Genomic DNA, 19,045 nt, shown 5'->3' on the forward strand with positions numbered 1-19,045 from the left:
TTCCTTAGTCCACTACCTTCCCTTCCACATATATATTCACTAAAATCTGTTAACTGCTTGTTAAGACCTCAAGACAAGCATGCAAACAAACAGACATGAAGGGGGAACAATAACTAATAACACGCTACATGCCTCATATCCTTCAGCTCCCAGGACATCCCAAACAGCAATTTTCAGGATTCTTCCTGTGCGACATCACAAAGGCAAAACATTTCTCATGATGACAGATCCTGTTGGAAAGTCACATCATATAAAGCACCGATAATATACTCTTGTTAGTCATCATGCCTTAGTGAAAAGGTGTGCTTTGTAGTGTTAAGACCTGCTAAAATAAACACACGTCTTCAAAGCAAGATGCCAATATTTTTAGGGACTTCAGGGAAAAGCAGCCAAATGTTAATGTTTGACTGTTTTGTTTCACAGTCACCTGAAAATAGATTTAGTTTCCTGTAAAGCCACTTACAAAATATACACAAGACAGTGTGACAAATCGAATCCCTAAGCAGGTCGGTTAAAGCTTAATGTTTTTCATACAGTGAGTGCTGATTTTATAATCTGACGCATTGAAACTGTGCAGGCTAAGTGAACAGAGGTATGTGACCCCTCTGTCCACCCCCACGAGTCTGTCCAGGTTGTGCAGTTTGCCTTTGATCCTGAACTACCGAGTCAAACCATTACAAGGTCAGAGGGTCCACTCTGTGCATTCCACTGCCTTTAATAGGTCACTACCACAAGACTTCACACGGAAAAAAAGAGAGACCTGGGATGAACAAAATCATTAATTACAGGAGGTTGTAGCAAGAAGAAAAAGTTCACATAATCTGTTCCTTCTGTGTTTTTTTAATAACAGCTTTTAGTATCACTGAGCCAAGTATCACTGTGTTTGTTTCAGGTCACACCCTTTATACATCCACTGAAAATCCAGTTACCTGTGTTTTCTCTCATGACAGATTAATACCGGCAGTAAATCAAGCTTTCCTGTCATGGCACTGTAACTTAGTGTTAATGACCTGGGAGACACTTGGATTTCCAGGTGATGAGGAAACAGAGGGAACAGTCTGAATACAATGTAGTAGTTATGTAATAGTAGTGAAAAAGTCAGCATATCATTAAGATGATGAAATCGACCACACAAACACCTAATTTAAAAAAACAAGTCCTCATACACCACCAAAATAACTATTTGTGTATCAATTAGTCATTTGGTTTTGTGTTGAATTTGTGGAGAAAATGTTTTTCTTGCACGCCTCCAGTGAACGAAGAATCCAAAAATGGAGAAAATTCGTAATGAACTGACATCAACAGCAAAACTATATCAAAACAGCTGTTTACAAACTTTCACACAACTCATGGAGTATAATCTTAGCCTCATTTATCCAGTCGTATGTTTATTATTTCCCAAACAGACAGCCCTTTCTAATGGGGAACTGTATGATTAGTGACACTTACTTATACTCTCTCCAATTCCAGGCTCTGTTTTAATAATTTTACCTTGCTGAACATGGGAGCTGCCAGTCTACAGCTGCCTAGATCAGCAGTTTGTGTTATTGTGTGACTTTAGTGAATCCAAACTAACCCTTTAAAACACCAAAAACACTCAACCTAACTGATCTAGGCAGCAGTAGACTGGCAGCTCCTGCGTTCAGCAGGGTAAAATGACTGTTTTTGTCAATGGAGCCTTGCATTGAGGAGAGCATAGATGAGTTTACTTTCTGTTCAGATCCCTGTCAGAGAGGGCCGTCTGTTTGGGAAGTACTGACCATATGACTAGTTAAATGAGACTTGGATTGTACTGCACGAGTTGTGCAAGAGTTTGTAAACCGATGTTTTGTCATAGTTTTGCCGATGTTAAAGGCGTTCACTGATGACTTCACGAACTTTCTCTTTTTTGAATTCTTCGTTCACCAAAGGCATGGAAGAAAAACGCTTTCTTTACAAATTCCAGGTAACACAAGGTGAGTAATTGACATACAAGGGATCATTTACGGGGTGAGGTATTCCTTCACTGACGAAAGAATGACCGTGTTTTAAAATGATCCATACGGCCTTTCTGAAGGTGTTCAGGGCACAAAGTGAATGTTAGATGCGGCACGCTGCTTTCAAAGTCAATGGACAGAGCTGAGTGAGCCAAATAGATGGGACTTTGCTCAAGGTGGTGCGAACTGAGATGAGGATGTTTCAGTGTGTGTTCAAACTTAAGCAAAAATATGTGTCTACTTCATAACCATACAGAAATGTGAGGAAAATGAGACTGACTGAAGGAAAATAAAAGAAAGAACTGGGGAGTTCTGATGTCAGTGTGAGCTGCCACACACACAAAGATACTCCACACACTCAACGGTCAAAGCATACACTGCTACACTGTTCATGTTTATTTGCTATTCTGGAAGTTTTGATTGTATCTGAGTGGCCTTCACCAGCTGATGGAGTTAACAGATTTTGTTTTTCTGAGCACTTCAAGGACTCGTTTATGTTGTCTCCAAAACCACAATCACATCACGTAATTACGTCAGGTATGAGTTGGAACCTCTTATATTTAATCAGTCAGAAACTGTTGACTTTATGTAACAATGTGGAGCAGAAGTTGTCAAGATGCTCAGAAAAGTTGAACATCTGCAATCATTTTAGGTCAGGTTAGGAATGTTGTCATTGCCACTGCTATTTTGATCCTTGTCTCTAAGACAGTCGGTATTTACGTGGTCACCAGATGTCACTTATCAGAAAATTGTGGTCTTTGAAAGTGTCTGAACCAAAGACCCTTTTTATCTTAGAGTATAACTGATAACACCAACTGACATTTGAATATCAACAGCATAAAACATTTTCACTCTATTATAATGTAATAAACAGAACAGACTGTGAGAACCGTCAGCACCGTCTAGCTGTGACTTATTTGATATGAGAAAGTTCCAACCCAGATAATTACATGATATGAGTGAGGTTTTGGAAGCCCAGTGAAGAACTGACTCATTACAGAGAAACACACAAACACACGTCACCACACTCCCACTTAAGGCAGCGGCTCTGCAGTCCAGAACAGACATCCTCCTAAATAAATAAAAAGTCACCATTAAAATGAATATTAATATTTTATTAGTGCCAACTGTGTAAGACAATAAAAACAGAGTCATGTTTAAGCATTTATGGGTCAACTGGAAAAATAAACAGCACCAGTGTAGTTCAAAGTAGTATCAAAATTGATCTGGGCTACATGCACATGCACAACTGCATGCATGCGCACACATATCTATGTATTCAAAACATAAGCAGTATAAAGATACTCTGGTGGAAATCTGGTTTAACAGCACCCTACAGGACCTGAGCAGCAACTTTAGATGACCTGCAGTTTGGATTCATGTCAATATGGACCCTGCACAGAGTCCCCTCATGACATTTGCTGCAGTTTAATAGTTTCCTTATGTAAGTTAGTCACCCATTTGGTCCCAGATCAAAAATAAAAGATAAAATAAAATCACCCGATTTACATGATTAACAATTGCGGCTTCATATATAATGTAAACATTATATTATTAATGTGCGTTTGATCACTTCACTTGTTCCATCATGTTCCTCTGTCTTCTTCAGGGTCAGATCATTTTGGACTCTCTGGTGTTCCTGAATGGGACGCTGGTCTGATGTCTGGATGACAACTCCCTGACAGAGAAAGACAAATATATGGATAGTTTCAGAGAAGAGATGCAGGAAAATATGGTCAGATATAGTGTAGATCGAATCCATTTTGATCTTCAGCTTCATTCATTTTTGACCTTGGAAACAGGAACTTGACAAAAAAAATCTACTCAACACTAAGTCCAGCTTATCCTGGTTATGGATTCTGTTTCGGATTGTTGGCACATTGAGTAAAAAAACAGAAACGTTATGAGTACAACTGTGCACATCAAAAACCCATTATTACACAACACTGCAGGAATGTGTCTTAGACGGACTGGATGGGAGCACAGTATATCAACACTCCACTTTCAAGACTCTATAAGCAGAATCAAGAAGCTGGGTTCTCAGTGAATCCCCACTTTAGCATACTTTGGAGTGAGTTTCAATTCTGAACTGGTTCTCGCAACCCAAGGCTCCAGACAAGTCAGTGCAGTAACAAATATTAAGTCACAAATAATAATAGTAACATAGTCGATATGTTCTTGAATCTGCTACACTCAGCTGTAGCAGTTAGTGTGATTTTATTGACTTGACTGTATTTTCTATGTGGTGGCCAATATAAATACAGCAATTTTGTTTATTTTAATAAATTTTTTTGTAATTTCCTCTTTCTGGTGGTCATACTGTTCCAAACCACTGTAAATTTCCCTGGGTTCATGTACTTATTGGTTAGCTTCCTGTATTTGTTTCAGATGATATCCTCAATCCTAACCATAACACAGTTCTTCTCAAACTGGGCCAAGATTCACATTCTCAGGAGCTCATATGACATTTTGCTCATCTGCCAAAACCAAACAACTTGGTGAAATGTGCTTGAGTCACAATAAACCACAAACATTCATGAACACACCCTAACGTTTTTATACCAAATCCATCAGGAAGACAACAATACTGTAGAATCACATACAAACTTCCTGAAAGAAAACACACATAGGTCCCCAAGTAGATAGTACATGTTTAAGCAGACATTTTGAACTTGTTTTCAATTAGACTGATGCGTTTTGTTCACTGCTTTTGTGTTGCTGAGCACCTTGCATTTTTGTAGGAGCTGCCTAAACACCTTGTGTTGAAAAAACTTAAACTCAATGGGAAAAGCTGCGACACATATCTGAAAAATTGGAGCCAAAACTATGTTGTAACATTCACCCAAATGTAACGTTCCCTACTCATCCTAAAATAAGCCTTGAACCATCCGTAATCTAGTCCCTGTGACTTCTCTTCTGTCTAAAGGGTCTCGTACCCACATGGATGTCTGTTTTCCTGCGTCCAACATACTTTTTGGGAACAACCTCTCACCCTCAGTCAGGGCCAGAGCAAGTGCCCTTCGCCTGTCTCCATTCTGATGCATATTTCAAGGTACAGAACTGTGAGTTTACTTCACAGCAAAATAGCAATTAAGTTAAGGACAGGTGATCAGGTGGCTACAAGCTGCAAAAGAACACTATCTACTCAGGATAGGCTTCAACTAAAAAGGCGTTGCGGTGTTGCAACTTGCAAAACGCTTTCTGTCTGATCGGAGCCATACAGTTGTAAGCTCTGAGATATATCAGATGCCACCTTCTCTTCTCTCGTTGTTTCTGTTTCTCTTCCAAAAAGACTTTAAAGTTTTCACATAAAAACATTTCATAGCAGACCAGTCTCTGTGCCTTGTATTTAAAAAGCTCCATTCATGCTGCAGACCCCTGAATCTGGTCATTACACAGGACATGACCGCCCTTTTTGTACTCAAAGCAACCTTATCTTTATTGTCAGTGCCACTTTACTCTGCTCCATCAACCTCTTACAGCCCAGCATGCCTTGACTCCACATGACATAAACACTGCTTCCCATTCCTTGGATTAAATGTCTGACGTAGACTGTGTTTTGAGGGTGTGTGAGGGGGGAGCACATGTGCTTGAAAGAGAGATATGAGTGTGTCTGCGGGTGTATATATTCCTTCTTGAGTGTGTGTTTGACTGAGTCAGTGTTGATTGGCCTGATTTTCATTGTGTGTTTGAGTCAGTGTGAGTTTGCAGCGATTACCCTGAGCAGGTTAGCTACGGTGGCTTTAGCTGCATGTGGTTGCAGACAGACCCAACCTGATGGTAAACAACCATTCACTGGGGCCAGCGCTCAGTCTGGCTTTCCCACAATACAAGTCTGTGGAGGTAATTCAATGGAAGAATTGACACTATGTGAATGGTGCTCCTTGACACCGGCCCCACATTACACAAGCGTATGGCCAAGTCAGTCATTGCCAGTAAGCAGCACAAGCCTATGGAGCAACCAGTGAGGTGGGCCCCATGCTATTCGGTCCACAGCCTTTAAATGAACTCGAATAATAACATTTATACCCAAAGAAACAAATTCTCAGAGTGATCAGAATGGTTCCAAAGTAAGACAACATACGGCTTAAAAAACCAAAACAACACAGAGCAGTTGGAGAATAATAAATCCCTTGCCACCCACACACAAGCAAGACTAAACAAGAGCAAATAAAATAAACCTTTGTCACCAGAACATAGAAATGCTCTCACACAATCACTGGACCTGCACGGGGAATGATCTGTATAGTGTGTGTACACGTGTGCACATATTGGCATGTTGCAGATACAGTTTCCCTCTGTTGAGGGGGGAACCTAGGATTGTGTAAGCAATAACCGTCCCTTGTTGCAACATCTACCTTTGATCTCTATTCAGCCCCTTCATTCCTGCCATCACATCCATCACTCTCACATTACCCCCCACTAATGCATGAAAAGGGCATTTAACTGAAAAACAATACTGGTTGTAATCTGACAGTGTTGCACGCATGAGAAGATTGACACCATGCCTGTATGTCAAGTATGCAACAGAGGCGGTTAGCTTATCTGAGAAAAAAGAATGGTAAGCAGGGGAACTAGCCTGGCTCTGTATGTTAAAAATAAAAGATGTGTCCACCAGCACCTCTCAAGCTCACTAATAATTGTTTAATCTTTATAAAAACAGAAATGTAAAAATGACAATGTGTGATTTTACAAGGAGCTAGGTACAGTAACTATTTCTTGATGAACAACAGCCTTTTAACCAATCCATGTACTTCTGTAGAGCGTCTTTGCTGGTTGCCTGGCAACCTCACAGTGACAAGACCCCGGGAAGTCACTGCACAGGGCTGTTATCCACCCGGAAGTGGTTACAGCACGTAACTCCAAATGTGACCAAATGGTGGATTTTAACCATGCTATGACTCTAGGGATGGCCATGTCTGTCGGACTGTTGAGCGGTCTGTCTGCTGGTTGGTCAGTCCACCACTTTGGGCTACAATAAAATATCTGGACATTCATGGTCCCCAGAGAGTGAATCCTACTGTTGTCATGAAATTTGGTACAGATATCTAAGTGGGCCAGAGGACAAACCCTAGTGACTTTGGTGATCTCCTGACTTTTTCTGTTGCACCACTGGCAGGTCAAAGTTTTCATTTATCCTATGAAATATCTCAACATGTACTCTATGTATAAGCACAGAATGTTGTACAAACATTCATGATCCCCAGAGGAGTAACCCCACTAACTTTGGTGATCTCCTAGCTTTTCTGTGACAACACCAGCAGGCTGACATGTAGTTTTAAGTGAAAGGGATATGATGTTTGCTTTGGGTGTAAGAGGTCCCAAGTTCAGATCCTAGACTAACCCCCATTTTGTCACGAACATACCCTTGCTTATTGATGTTCTTCCTCGTTCTTCTGACTGAAGAGGCTAAACCAACCAAACAAGAAGCACATTTACAAAAAAGTTCAGCCTCAGGTCAGTGTAGTAGGGCTCAGTATTTTCATTGCACATCCGTGTATGCTGTACAGTATGCAAGAGATAAAGAGAGGCACTCCCAAAAATCCAACCTTCTTGTTTACAGGAAAGCACTCGTACACATTTCAGCTTCAAGATATTTTTAACTGATTAGTTTCTGGGCTGTGACAACATGTGATAACAATCATAAACCAGAGATATGGAACACCACTGAGGTTAAAGTTGTGGTTCATACCTGCAATGCATCTGTTATAAACATCCTCCAAACCTTAGACCGTCAAACAATGACAATGATACCATTCATCAGTCACTCAGAGGGTCCTGAACTAAAAATGAGCGCAATGAGTCGTGAGATCACAACTGGTCCCATTTTGGAGAATAATGTAATGCTCCCCTGTCATACAAAATTGCTGAGTGAATCTAGTTTCCAGTCATAAGAAGCCACAATGGAACTGCTAAAACATTTAGACTGGGTGTCAAGTTGGGACCACGCTACCGTGGGGTGGGAATAACTTAGACAAAGGTGGCGCAGTAACATAGTCAGGTCACACACACACACACACACACACACACACACACACACACACACACACACACACGTAAAGTCTATTGTGTGTCAGGTACAGTAATGGGAAAGTGTTAGCCAGGCACATCAGTCGTTGAACTGAGCTCAGGTTGCTCCTGTTTCTACACATGCATACACATGTATAGATACATGCACACACACACATGAACAAAGAAAGTGATTATTACCTCTCTGCTCCAGCAGACATAAAGCATGCATAATTCAAATTCAATTACACTGTAAGGAGAAGGAGGAAACTGGAGAGAGACTTTCAGGCAGCATTAATGTGCAACACCAGTAAAACCATTCCATTTGAAACGATTCAGCAAGTCACAACACCTGGGCTCAGTTACTCAGCTCTTTTGGCCCTAACTAAGTTCTCAGCACAGAGATGCATCAGTGACACCTGACACCAGTGTCCAATGTACCTCAGAGGAACAATGTATACCTGCACTGTGGCACCAGAAGCCTGTCCATGCCACATTGGTGAGACTGCTGAGCAGTAGAAGTTTCGTCTATAGAATTTCTGAAGATAGTGAAAAATGCTCATAACAAGTTAGCCTAGGGTGACATCTATAACAGTCATCATCTGAACGACAGTCCAATCAATAAGATATTGAGTTCACAATGACATTAATGCACTTAAGCAAAACAGAGCTTTGGGCTAAATGCTAATGTCAGTATCTTTACATGCTGTTGTTTAGCAGGCAATTTTTAATATGTTCACAATCTTAGATTAGCGGGCCAACATGCTAATATTTGCTAATTAGCACTTAACAAAAACTACAACAGAGGCTGATGGCAATATCATATAAGAGGTATCTAATCATATACTAATATATGGGCTACATAAAAAATTTGACTTGATGACAGGTAGATAAAAGGAGTATTAAAAAAAGTTATCACAGAAAATCCTGAGGCAAACATGAATGTTTGTACTAAATGTCATTACAACCCATCTGCCAGGTGTTGTGACATTGCACGCAAAACCAAAAATGTGTATCTCATGGTGGCATGAGAAAAACAGTCATTTGGATGCATCATCTGAAAATATAAACTTAATGCCAATCCATTTAGGTGTTGAAAAATTTAGATACATTACTGTTTTAAACACATCAATACAAACAGTCTCCTGCTAGGCCGCGCAGCACGCCTGTGCACACGCGTGTGTTTGAACTCTGCTAAAACGGAGCTCAGAGGCAAACTCGGGGCACTACCAGCAGGCAGAAGTGTTTTAAATCATAAAGTTTCAGCAAAATGCATGTGCTTGAAAATACTGAGCAAGTGACTGAATAAATGAGAATTGGATTACACTGTAGGAGTTGTGTGAGAGTTTGTAAAAGGATGATTTGATATAGTTTTGTTGTTGTTTAACGTGGCCCCTACTAAATTCAGTTCAAGAAGAATGTGCACCTTTTTTGGATTCTCTATTCACTGAGGGCATTTACAAAAAATATGTTTTCTTCACAAATTCAAAGTAACACACAGTGAGTAACTGATTTACCATTGGTCAGTCTGCAGATCAAGTATTCCTTTAAACAATTACCAAAATTGTTAGTGGTTAATGTTCTCAATCAGTTGGGATTTTCCTAAAAAGAAATTATATTATAACAAACTGTTTTCTTCTTATTTTCTGTAGCCCTTTTTAGTTAGGAGTTGTGCAAATTTGCAGGAAAGCCCAATCAGTTTTTTCAGCATTGGCAGTATAAAAACAAAATCGGGTAGTGCAGCAAAATGCCGCCTACCTACTTTTGTTTATACAGAATGTGCCTTTTTCGGGGCAATGGGGGGCGTGGGCAAGTAACAAAACGTGTAGCTCAGTGTGTGACGTAAACAGTGATGTGGGAAGGACGCCGCGGCTTGTCAGTCAACTGGCAATTCTCTCGTAAGTCAGCCCGTTCTTCACTGTTCCCGTCATCTGACGATTAATGGCCTCTTCGTTTGTGAGGGCAAGGAGGGCGCGCAATTCTTTGTCTCCCGAGTTGCTCATCTTTACTGTATCTGTCAGGTTTGCGTTTCCCTCTTGCTATTAGCTGCTCACTAATTCCTGCTATGAGCTGTTTCCTGTTTATCCACCGCCAGTGGGTCGCATGTGTGGCATCATCAACAGCTCCTCCCACAAGTCTTCAACAGCCCCTCTGGCAGTGTAAAAGGGGCTTGTGTTTAGGGACCTTTATGGGTGTGTACCCACACAGGGCTGAGGTGAGGTCGGGGCTTTATATAAAGGTAGTGACCAGGTGCCAGACGGTAAACAGCAGGCATCCAAGAGACACAGTGCTGAATAAACGCAAATATAGTAAGGGAAAACGCCAAATGAGAGTGAGTCTGGAGTTGGCTTTAACTTTCACTTTAGCTGGGGAGTGTTTACAAACAGCAACCGACCACTCTGTATAGTATACTTTTTATACTTGACGACAAATGGCAATGCACAAAAATGTGTTTTACCTATGAAATTACCTTTTGCAGATCTTGTCTGTAATATCTGTAATACGCTCTGAATGTACCCAGACTTTACTCTGGACAGCTACAAAAAACATCAAAGGATGAAACTGGATGCTAACTTTACATCACTTACTATCAAACAAGTGCCACAACAAATGAATGAGGAAATGACCCAAGGTGAGAGCTGAACTCAAACATCCTCTGAGAGGGGGGCAAGGCAGTTCAACAGGTAAATGACTGTGTGAGGGAAGTGGTCCTATAAGTTAGTTAGATAACTCACTGAGGCTGTTTCTTTTTGATGTTCTGTCACAACTTTCCTAACAGGCCTGTGTTCTTTTTATTTAACCTGGATATGTTCATTTGACAACTCAGCACGAGCTCTGCCTTTCACAAAGAGAGACTATAGACTCAATCATTCACCACCAACCTTTACAGCCCCATCACCCTCATCCTGTCCCCAGCAGGTGTTCACTGTAAGACTGAGCATATATCAGATACAATCTTAGATACGGGCTATAGGAAGTACTGAGGAAGTTACTAAAGACTTGTAGCATGAAGTTCATTCAAAGCAAATGAAATGTAGATCAGGGTAAGCACAGAGTGAGTTGATATCTTTTAGTGTTCCCACTGTTCCCTTGACAGGATCTCTGTAATGGTGTTCAATTCTACTTTTACTACATTTCCAATGTTAAACCTCTTGGCCTTCAGACAAAACCTTATTGATCAAGTCTGCAATAAGATACAAACATGACAAGCAAATTCATTTTTACCTTTCCCATTACTGCCACACTTGAAGCTTCAGGGTAGTCTTTTGTCAGACTCTTACATAAACACAAGGAGATGGGGGCGTTCGAAGCACATTCACTTATTTCCCTACCCCCTTAACTGAATGAACTCTTAAAGTCTGAGGGAACTTCCTGTACTATCATACTGGGTAAACAAAGATGTGATTCTTTTGATAAGAGATGCTCCATTGATAGTATTTGAGTTTCTGTAGTTGATGCTCTCTCCTTTGTCAGTACAGTCAATATGGCAACTGCTGTTAATGCCAACTAATAGTTGTTCTATTTCATTTAAACTACCCTGCTACTGATACTGCCACAAACACAAAAATATATGAAACATGACAGAGTCTACAGCTATACAGGTGGCTCTGTGGGACTGGACTATGGCACAGTGATACCTTGAGCTAATTGCTACAGTAACATCAGCATGTCAACAAGCTCACCCTGGAAAGTTTAACATGGTGCTACAAAGCAAGTATAATGTTTACCATGCTAAACTTTTTGACAGGCTACGTATTACTTTATTAGACAGGACAGGGTTAAGCCTGAAAAGGGGATGACATGCAGCAAAGGGCTGCAGGATGGAATCAAGGCCACGGCCACTGCGGCAAGGACAATGCCTTTGTACATGGGATGCCTGTGCTTATCACTGAGCTACTGGGTGCCCCATAACAAAGTGGTTTTGTACCTAAACCAAACCACATGTTAACCACAGTGTTGTGTTTCCATAATAATAACGTACAAATGTAGTGTATCCATGGTTTGCAGAAATGTACAACACCAACATTTATTGGGGTGACCTGGGCAATCCTGCTACTGCTTGGGGTTCAGGACTTGCTGACAAAGATGTGAGGGAAAAAAAAAAGGTGTCTTATAAGCTGACACATGTGACAGCAGTTGCTAAACAGACACTGAAACATCAACCTTTCAGGAAATTCTCTAGAGTATGCCACCATTGCAATTCACTGCACACACTGAGAAATATGAGTATGAGACAAATAAATCCTTAAATCCTGAATGAATATCTACACAAAAACATCCTAATTCCCTTTGCATGAAAAGACTTCGATTCTGCATTGTCCTTTAATCCTGGCTCTATTCACTTTGATACCTTTAACCTTGAAGGCCTTTTTTTCCTGACAGTCATTATCTTTGACCTTTTCCATTTACTGCAAGGACTTAGCATTCAAACCAACTCTTTCATTAAGACTGTAGATGAGCAACAATTTATGACACGTTTCTTAGTGAAATCTAAAAACCTATACATTTTCCTTTTTTTTTCTATGAGGAATGACAGTTCCCTTAGTTATACTGGAAGAAAAACAGCAAGCGTACCTCACAGAGCAATTTATTTTCAATCTATTCCATTTATCACTTCCCTTCACTGCAGGCATGGGGGGAACACTTTCCATTCAGCTTTTAGAAAAACAGCGAGGTGTGGCCCATTCATGGTTCACTCACTTTCACATTTATACCTGTTAGCTTTTGTTCACCTTTCTAGATAAACAGCAAGGTGTGGACCAAAGCTGCCATTCACTTAAACTGTACCTCTGCCTTGAGGCTGACCCCCTCTCAGTGTACACTTAACTCTTTAAACTCTGCTTATACATGTACACGTTTTACTATAATTATGTGATAAGCATAATAAGGGTTTACCCAAGGTGGTCATGTTTGAATTGAAGTAAAAATACATTGGTTTAAACTATAATAAGGAGCTTAAGACATCCCAGTAGTCTATATAATGACTATAATGATAACTTATTAGAAGAGCTACAGTATAACAGGAGGTTACCTTGGGTTTGGACTGATAAATCAAAACATGAAAAGACTTGGAAACAAAAACAGATATTTAGACCACAGACTATAGATAACATACATCAAAACCTAAAGGGCAAATAAAGTTCAGCCGGAGTTTAAACAGTTAATTCACCTCTGCTATTGTATTTCTCTTTCAAACCATTCAGGCTTAAGGTTAACACGTTCTTCAACATGTATAGTGTGTGTGTTTACGTGAGTCTTGAGGCTGAATCTTTGATCAAACAAACACCACAGTGTGGGATATCAGTGTGAGTCTTGCTTTTTTCACTCATGTGTGACCTGAAGAATGTTATCATTGACAAGGGTAAAGCCTGCCGCAGTGGCAGTTAACTTTAAACACACACACAGACCAAACAACAGCCGGGCATCGCTGGGAAATCTGGAGTGATGTCATGAATGATTAAGATTACAGTGGTGTAGTGTGTCAAGAGAACAGTGCTCAACACAAAGTGGAGAACATGCATGCATATTTACTGAAATCTGACAAAAATGAACTGAACACTTGGACAAAATACTGCAGTGATAATATCATTATCTATCAGACCATTAACATTTCACATCAGTTGAGCCTGTCACACTGAGCAACAAGTTTTAAGAACAGGGTGTACCAAAGATTATAGTGGCTTAATATAACTACATTGCATATGAGATGGAAAAGATCATACACTGTCTTTATAAGAACACAAATAAAAATATAAATACAAGTTATAAATAAAGTAGTATCTTCTTTTTCTGGGCAAAATCGACCTTATCTTACAAACTTGTTTTTTGTCAATAAATATTTAAAATAAACTGTGAAGTTTGCATGTGATAAATGAAAAAAATTAACTGACGGCTAGCACTTAAGGGTGCTAACTCAATTAACAATGCAAATATGTGCACTGGTGCTGACAGAGCTAGTGGTGTTAACTAGGTGGAAACTGGAGGGTGGGCGCTATGCTTCTGCAATGATGTCTCCACAGTATTAGCAGTAACTGACGAATAAGCGCACAGCAAAGTGGCAGCTATAAGCTAGCCAGAGAGACACACTCACAGGGACTCGCAACCCACAGAGAAGTTAGTAGTTAGCTCACTCTGTCAACTGGCAAGTTTCCTCAGCATCAGATAGATATGAATTTAGCTACAAGAGCTAATCCAGGGGGTTAGTTTCTGTGTTTACAATGGAAGCAGTGTTTAGACTGAGAGATAAGCATTTAATATTATTTATGCAAAAATTAAAAACGCTCAAGGAGGGTTGCCCTACAACTGGCTACAATCTCAACAAGTGCAGCCATTTTAAACTTTCCACAGTCTGTCTTGTCTTCTCTCCACTGAGTTCCTGTGTGTCTGTAAGAGCAGGGGCCTGCCCTTGGGAAACACCACACCCGTATCCCATAAACAAGAGTAAAACTCTGTATGAGACTGTTTATGTTAATTACCGAAGATATGAGTACTCATTGTCATGTAAGGCATATGGTGTTTCACTACGACGACAGACAGCAGTGAAGAACTGATAACAACTACACCTACCACACCACTGAAACGCAAAGAAAGCCCCATGAGCAAAAGGCCAATAAGAGTAATATATAATGTAGCCTAATCCAAACAATTAGGTGCAGACGACCATAATAAACACTTAACAGAATATAGTTCATTCACAGGATATACTGGGACATCCCTATTTTTTACCATATCCAGCGATACAGAAATAATACAGTAGGACCATGCTAAAAAAATATTGCAGTTTCCCTTTAATGTATTACACCTTGCTTCACATTTCTTCAACATCTACCTTGATGGTATTTAAATGCTAATAAAAATGCAGGGGGAAGAGCCCGGGGGCACAGTCAAACACATGCTGCTATCTTAAACTGAGGGTTCAGCTCATCTTACATGTTGTCAGTGGCAGCTGGTCGACCACTGTGCACTTGACTGTGGAGTAATTGGCCTTGCCCATTGATTATATCATTGATGAAATTCATAGATGAAAAAAAGGTAGCAATAATATTTTTAGAAACAAAATGGAGTAGTGGTCCTGTGAGATAAAATTCTATATATTCAAGGGCAGCATTTCATGAATTAATTGAGCTCTGATCTTTTTTCTGTCACTTTTGTAATGATTTTGTTTTGCCTTTTTAGAAGGAACTCCATATTTTTGTGTTTACATGTTTTAAATACAGTGCATTGCATATATATTATGCAGTACAAAAGGACATATTGTTTTTGGTTTTTTTTATGACTTTTTATGTTTAACTACGGTGCATTAAACAGTGACAGAAGCTTGATTTGTTTGTGGTAGTCAGGGGAATGAAGGTGTCACTTGGCTGGTTAAAGCACAAAACACTGCAGTAAGCCTTCCACTGTCCCTTTATTTCTTTAAATAGGATGAGCTCTGTGTGTGTGTGTGTGTGTTTGATCACTCATCCGTCTTGTATCCTCACGACCCTGTTACATAACACCACTACACCTGCATCTTAACAATTCCCTTAACAATGGTAGAGGTGGTGTGTAAGTGTGTGTGTGTGTGTGTGTGTGTGTGTGTATCCATACACGTGCTTTAGTTTGCCTGATTAAGAATTTTTCATGCATGTGGCTATAACCAGGTTTATTTTTGCATCGGGTTTTTATCACGTGAAGCGTGCACAACTCAAAGGCACAACATCACACACATGAACGACCAGGTTACAAAACACATGGTCACATATTGAATGTCTCTAATGTAAATATATTATGGATTTGTGTAAGAGTGTGCATGTACATAAAACATGTGTCCACAAACATCTCCCCAGGGACAGGAGATGAGAGGTGAGTACAGGATGGGAGAGTGGCTCCCACACTGCTGAACATACAGCCTACAACACCAGAGGATCAGGTGACAAGCTTCAGCCAACACACACTCCAAAACACACACACACAAGCTCATGCAGTACGCATAGACATGAATCATGTTTTCGTTTCTTTTTACCTCCCAAACTCTCTCACACATGCAACCCAAATGGGAACACATTGGACACATTGCTTGCTCTTTTTCCTTAGAGTCAGTTCAAAACACACTGATAGATCGTGTCTCTCTCTCTCTCTCTCTCTCTCTCTCTCTCTCTCTCACACACATACACATACACATACACATACACATACACACACACACACACAGCCAGCTTCTGACAGGCTGCAGGGGTAACATATGTTCTGCTGTAACGTGGGAAAAACTGTGGCTCTAATTGTGTCAGTGACTTTATCCTGTTCCCTGCACACAGTGATCAACCTTTATCAGTGTCCTCACACACAGGTGCCAAACCACTATTTAACCTTCACTACTGTTGCCCACATGGACAGATACACATATATCAGGGTTCAATAGTAATGCAAGGTTGTCAGTAGTAATGCCAGGTTGCCATTGGCAACCATTTTGAGAAACTGGCTCTTCATTTTTAGCCTTTGGTTGTGTGGTGACCACTTTTTAACACGTAAAGAATAGGGACAGCAATCAGCAGAAAGTGCACTCCAAAATAATCCAGAACAGTGCACCCAGCACAGTGCAGATGTCCGCCAGGCAGTCACCCAGGCTGATCTCAGCCACTTAAGACAATTCTTGTAATTTCTGCAGACGTGCCGCATTATGCTCCAGAAGTTCCCCAGAAGCTAAGAAAAATACAAACCTAGTCTGTTGTACAGAGCAGATCAACTGGCACTGTATGTGAAATTTGTATACAATGTAATTATGAGGATGAAAGTATTTTAAACAGCCCAAAATCACTGATCCATGTCGTTTATAATTAGACCTTTAACACATAATGCTCCGCTTTCCTTGTGTGGTGAGAGGTTGTGTGGCAGACTGAACAAAATCATACAGCCATGAATGTACACACAAAATATTAGACTGATTGGTCCAGTAGTTTGTGAGATTAGCTGCAGACAGACAGATATCATGGATGTATAAAGAGAACTGGATACAGCAGTGGAGGTGGGATACGTTAATTCCTAGGAAAGTTGCTCAGCGGCGCATGAAACCAAAAAAGCTCAATTTCCACGCCATGAATTTACACAATTTTTCCACATCGTGGCTCCTGTAGAGCAAGTACATAAAAGAATTCCGCCGTCTGAATGGCTAACTTCTAGTTTAGCCCTCTGCTAACTTAAATGGGGATAGTGAAACTTTTCATGCAAGTTGAGACGCTAAAGAAAAAAAATGTATCCACTGTTGTTCCACTATTGGTCACTATGTAATATTGGCTTCAAAGCTTGGCGATGTTCCAGGGGCCTGATAGATATACACACTCACACATGCACACTCTCATGCACACACATAATTAGTAGTTAGTAGTAGTAATAGTTTTTAACATTTGTTGCATTAATGATATCTAAATATTGCTGTTGCAGTCAGAACCTGAACCAAACAACACTGAATGTGCGCTGGTGTGCTTACTTGCACGTTGACAGGCATCTGTTCTAGAGACAAAGACGAAGCAAATTATGTTGTTGTAGGGCAAAAAGTTCGACTAACCCGCCAACATCACAGTATGTTTGAGCTGGAGAACCACAAGGCTGGACAAGCACTGGCACTCGAAGCAACACGAGCTGGCAGCTCAACAACATAATGAGGTTGAGGCTCCAAGAGCTGGCACACCCAATGCCGGGCCGATGAACATCGCCATTCCCAAGATTAGTGGCACCAACCCAAAGAGCCTTATAAAACTTGTCAACACTTATGTTCTTAAAAATGAGGAACACTTTACATCCTTAACTCCTCTGCTGGATCATTTTCATTAATAAGCTTAAATTTAACTGTGCAGTATCTAAATTACTCAAAATTAAAACCATATTTTCAGTTACGCAACTAAACGCACCTGGCATCCACTCTTACATGTTAATCATGAGCCCTGTACATATACAAGATTCATAAGACATAATGCAGCCAGATATAGATTTTTAAGCCAGCACTGCTTATCCACATAATTCCTAAGGCAGGGATCAAAATTACAAGCTGTTATGTCTCCTGAGTATATTTGTCTTATTATAATATAATACGAAAGTGATTAAAAAGAAATCCTTTTACATACTTTGGTAAGTGAGCCATGTCATAGTTAGATATAATTAAGAAACCTTACACACCCTGTTTCTGTGAGACGATGCCAAAGAGAGATGATGTGTGTGTGCTTCTCTTTGTCTGTGTGTCCACAAAGGTGCGTCTCATATAATGAAAAAGTTTAATATGAATACATGCAACTTACAGTTAAAAAACAAATTGTAAAAACATGCAAGACAGAAAATACATGACACAAAGCATTAAAATAAAAATAATTATTACGTAACAGTGTAAATGTGTGTTCCTGGAGTAAAAGACTGTGTTTGTGTGTCTCTGTGACCGGCAGAATACTGGTTGAGCTAGTTACCTGGCAGTGTGTCAGTCATAATTGGCACTGTGATTCGCACTTGGAAAAATGTTTTCCTGCCTGCCAACCTGTCTGTTGCAATGCTGTTAACATGCGTGTATGACACAGATGACAGGACAAAATGAAAAGGGGACTTAAAAGCATTAAGTCTGTAATTAGGTCACATTGGAGCAGCTTCCAGAGGACAGTTAAATACTGCTAAAACTAACAAGAAAAGGCAATGAATCTGTTGAGGAACTGGTAGTTCTGTCAGCTAAAGCATGTAACTGCAAGGTTGTGATTCTGAACTTGATGTGTCGTCCTTTCTTACATATTCTTTTATGTGTTTTATTTTTTGATTGGTTAAATTAATGTGAAAAGGAAAAGGAAGTCCAATGAAAAAATGACAAAATATAAGATTTTGATACCATGGTTAGTGTCAGAGGAAAAATTACACTTTAATGTTTAAGATTATTAATCAGCAAAATAGAAAATATGCAACAGCATGGTTCATTTTGTTTTGATGAGGGAGCATATTTCATGGGCTTGGCAAAGGACTCTTCAGCAGTTGGCTGTGCAGCAGGATAATTTAGATAATTAGTTTAATCCATGTCAAAAACTGAGAGAGAGAGAGAGAGAGAGAGGCCTCTA

General features: G+C 40.1%; 1 protein-coding gene across 2 annotated transcripts in view; it reads right to left on the reverse strand.

Annotated features, from left to right (window-relative positions):
• Positions 1 to 3,070: 3,070 nt before the first annotated feature.
• LOC117262088 (uncharacterized) overlaps positions 3,071 to 19,045 on the reverse strand; it is a 94,483-nt gene continuing 78,508 nt past the window's right edge. For both annotated transcript variants that reach the window (XM_033634764.2, XM_033634765.2), the window contains one exon: positions 3,071 to 3,654. In XM_033634764.2, the coding sequence (XP_033490655.1) occupies positions 3,588 to 3,654 (67 nt within the window). In that variant the 3' untranslated portion in view covers positions 3,071 to 3,587. The remainder of the gene's footprint in view (positions 3,655 to 19,045) is intronic.

This window comes from Epinephelus lanceolatus, chromosome 5, assembly GCF_041903045.1.
Source record: "Epinephelus lanceolatus isolate andai-2023 chromosome 5, ASM4190304v1, whole genome shotgun sequence".
In the NCBI taxonomy this organism is placed as follows: domain Eukaryota; kingdom Metazoa; phylum Chordata; class Actinopteri; order Perciformes; family Serranidae; genus Epinephelus; species Epinephelus lanceolatus.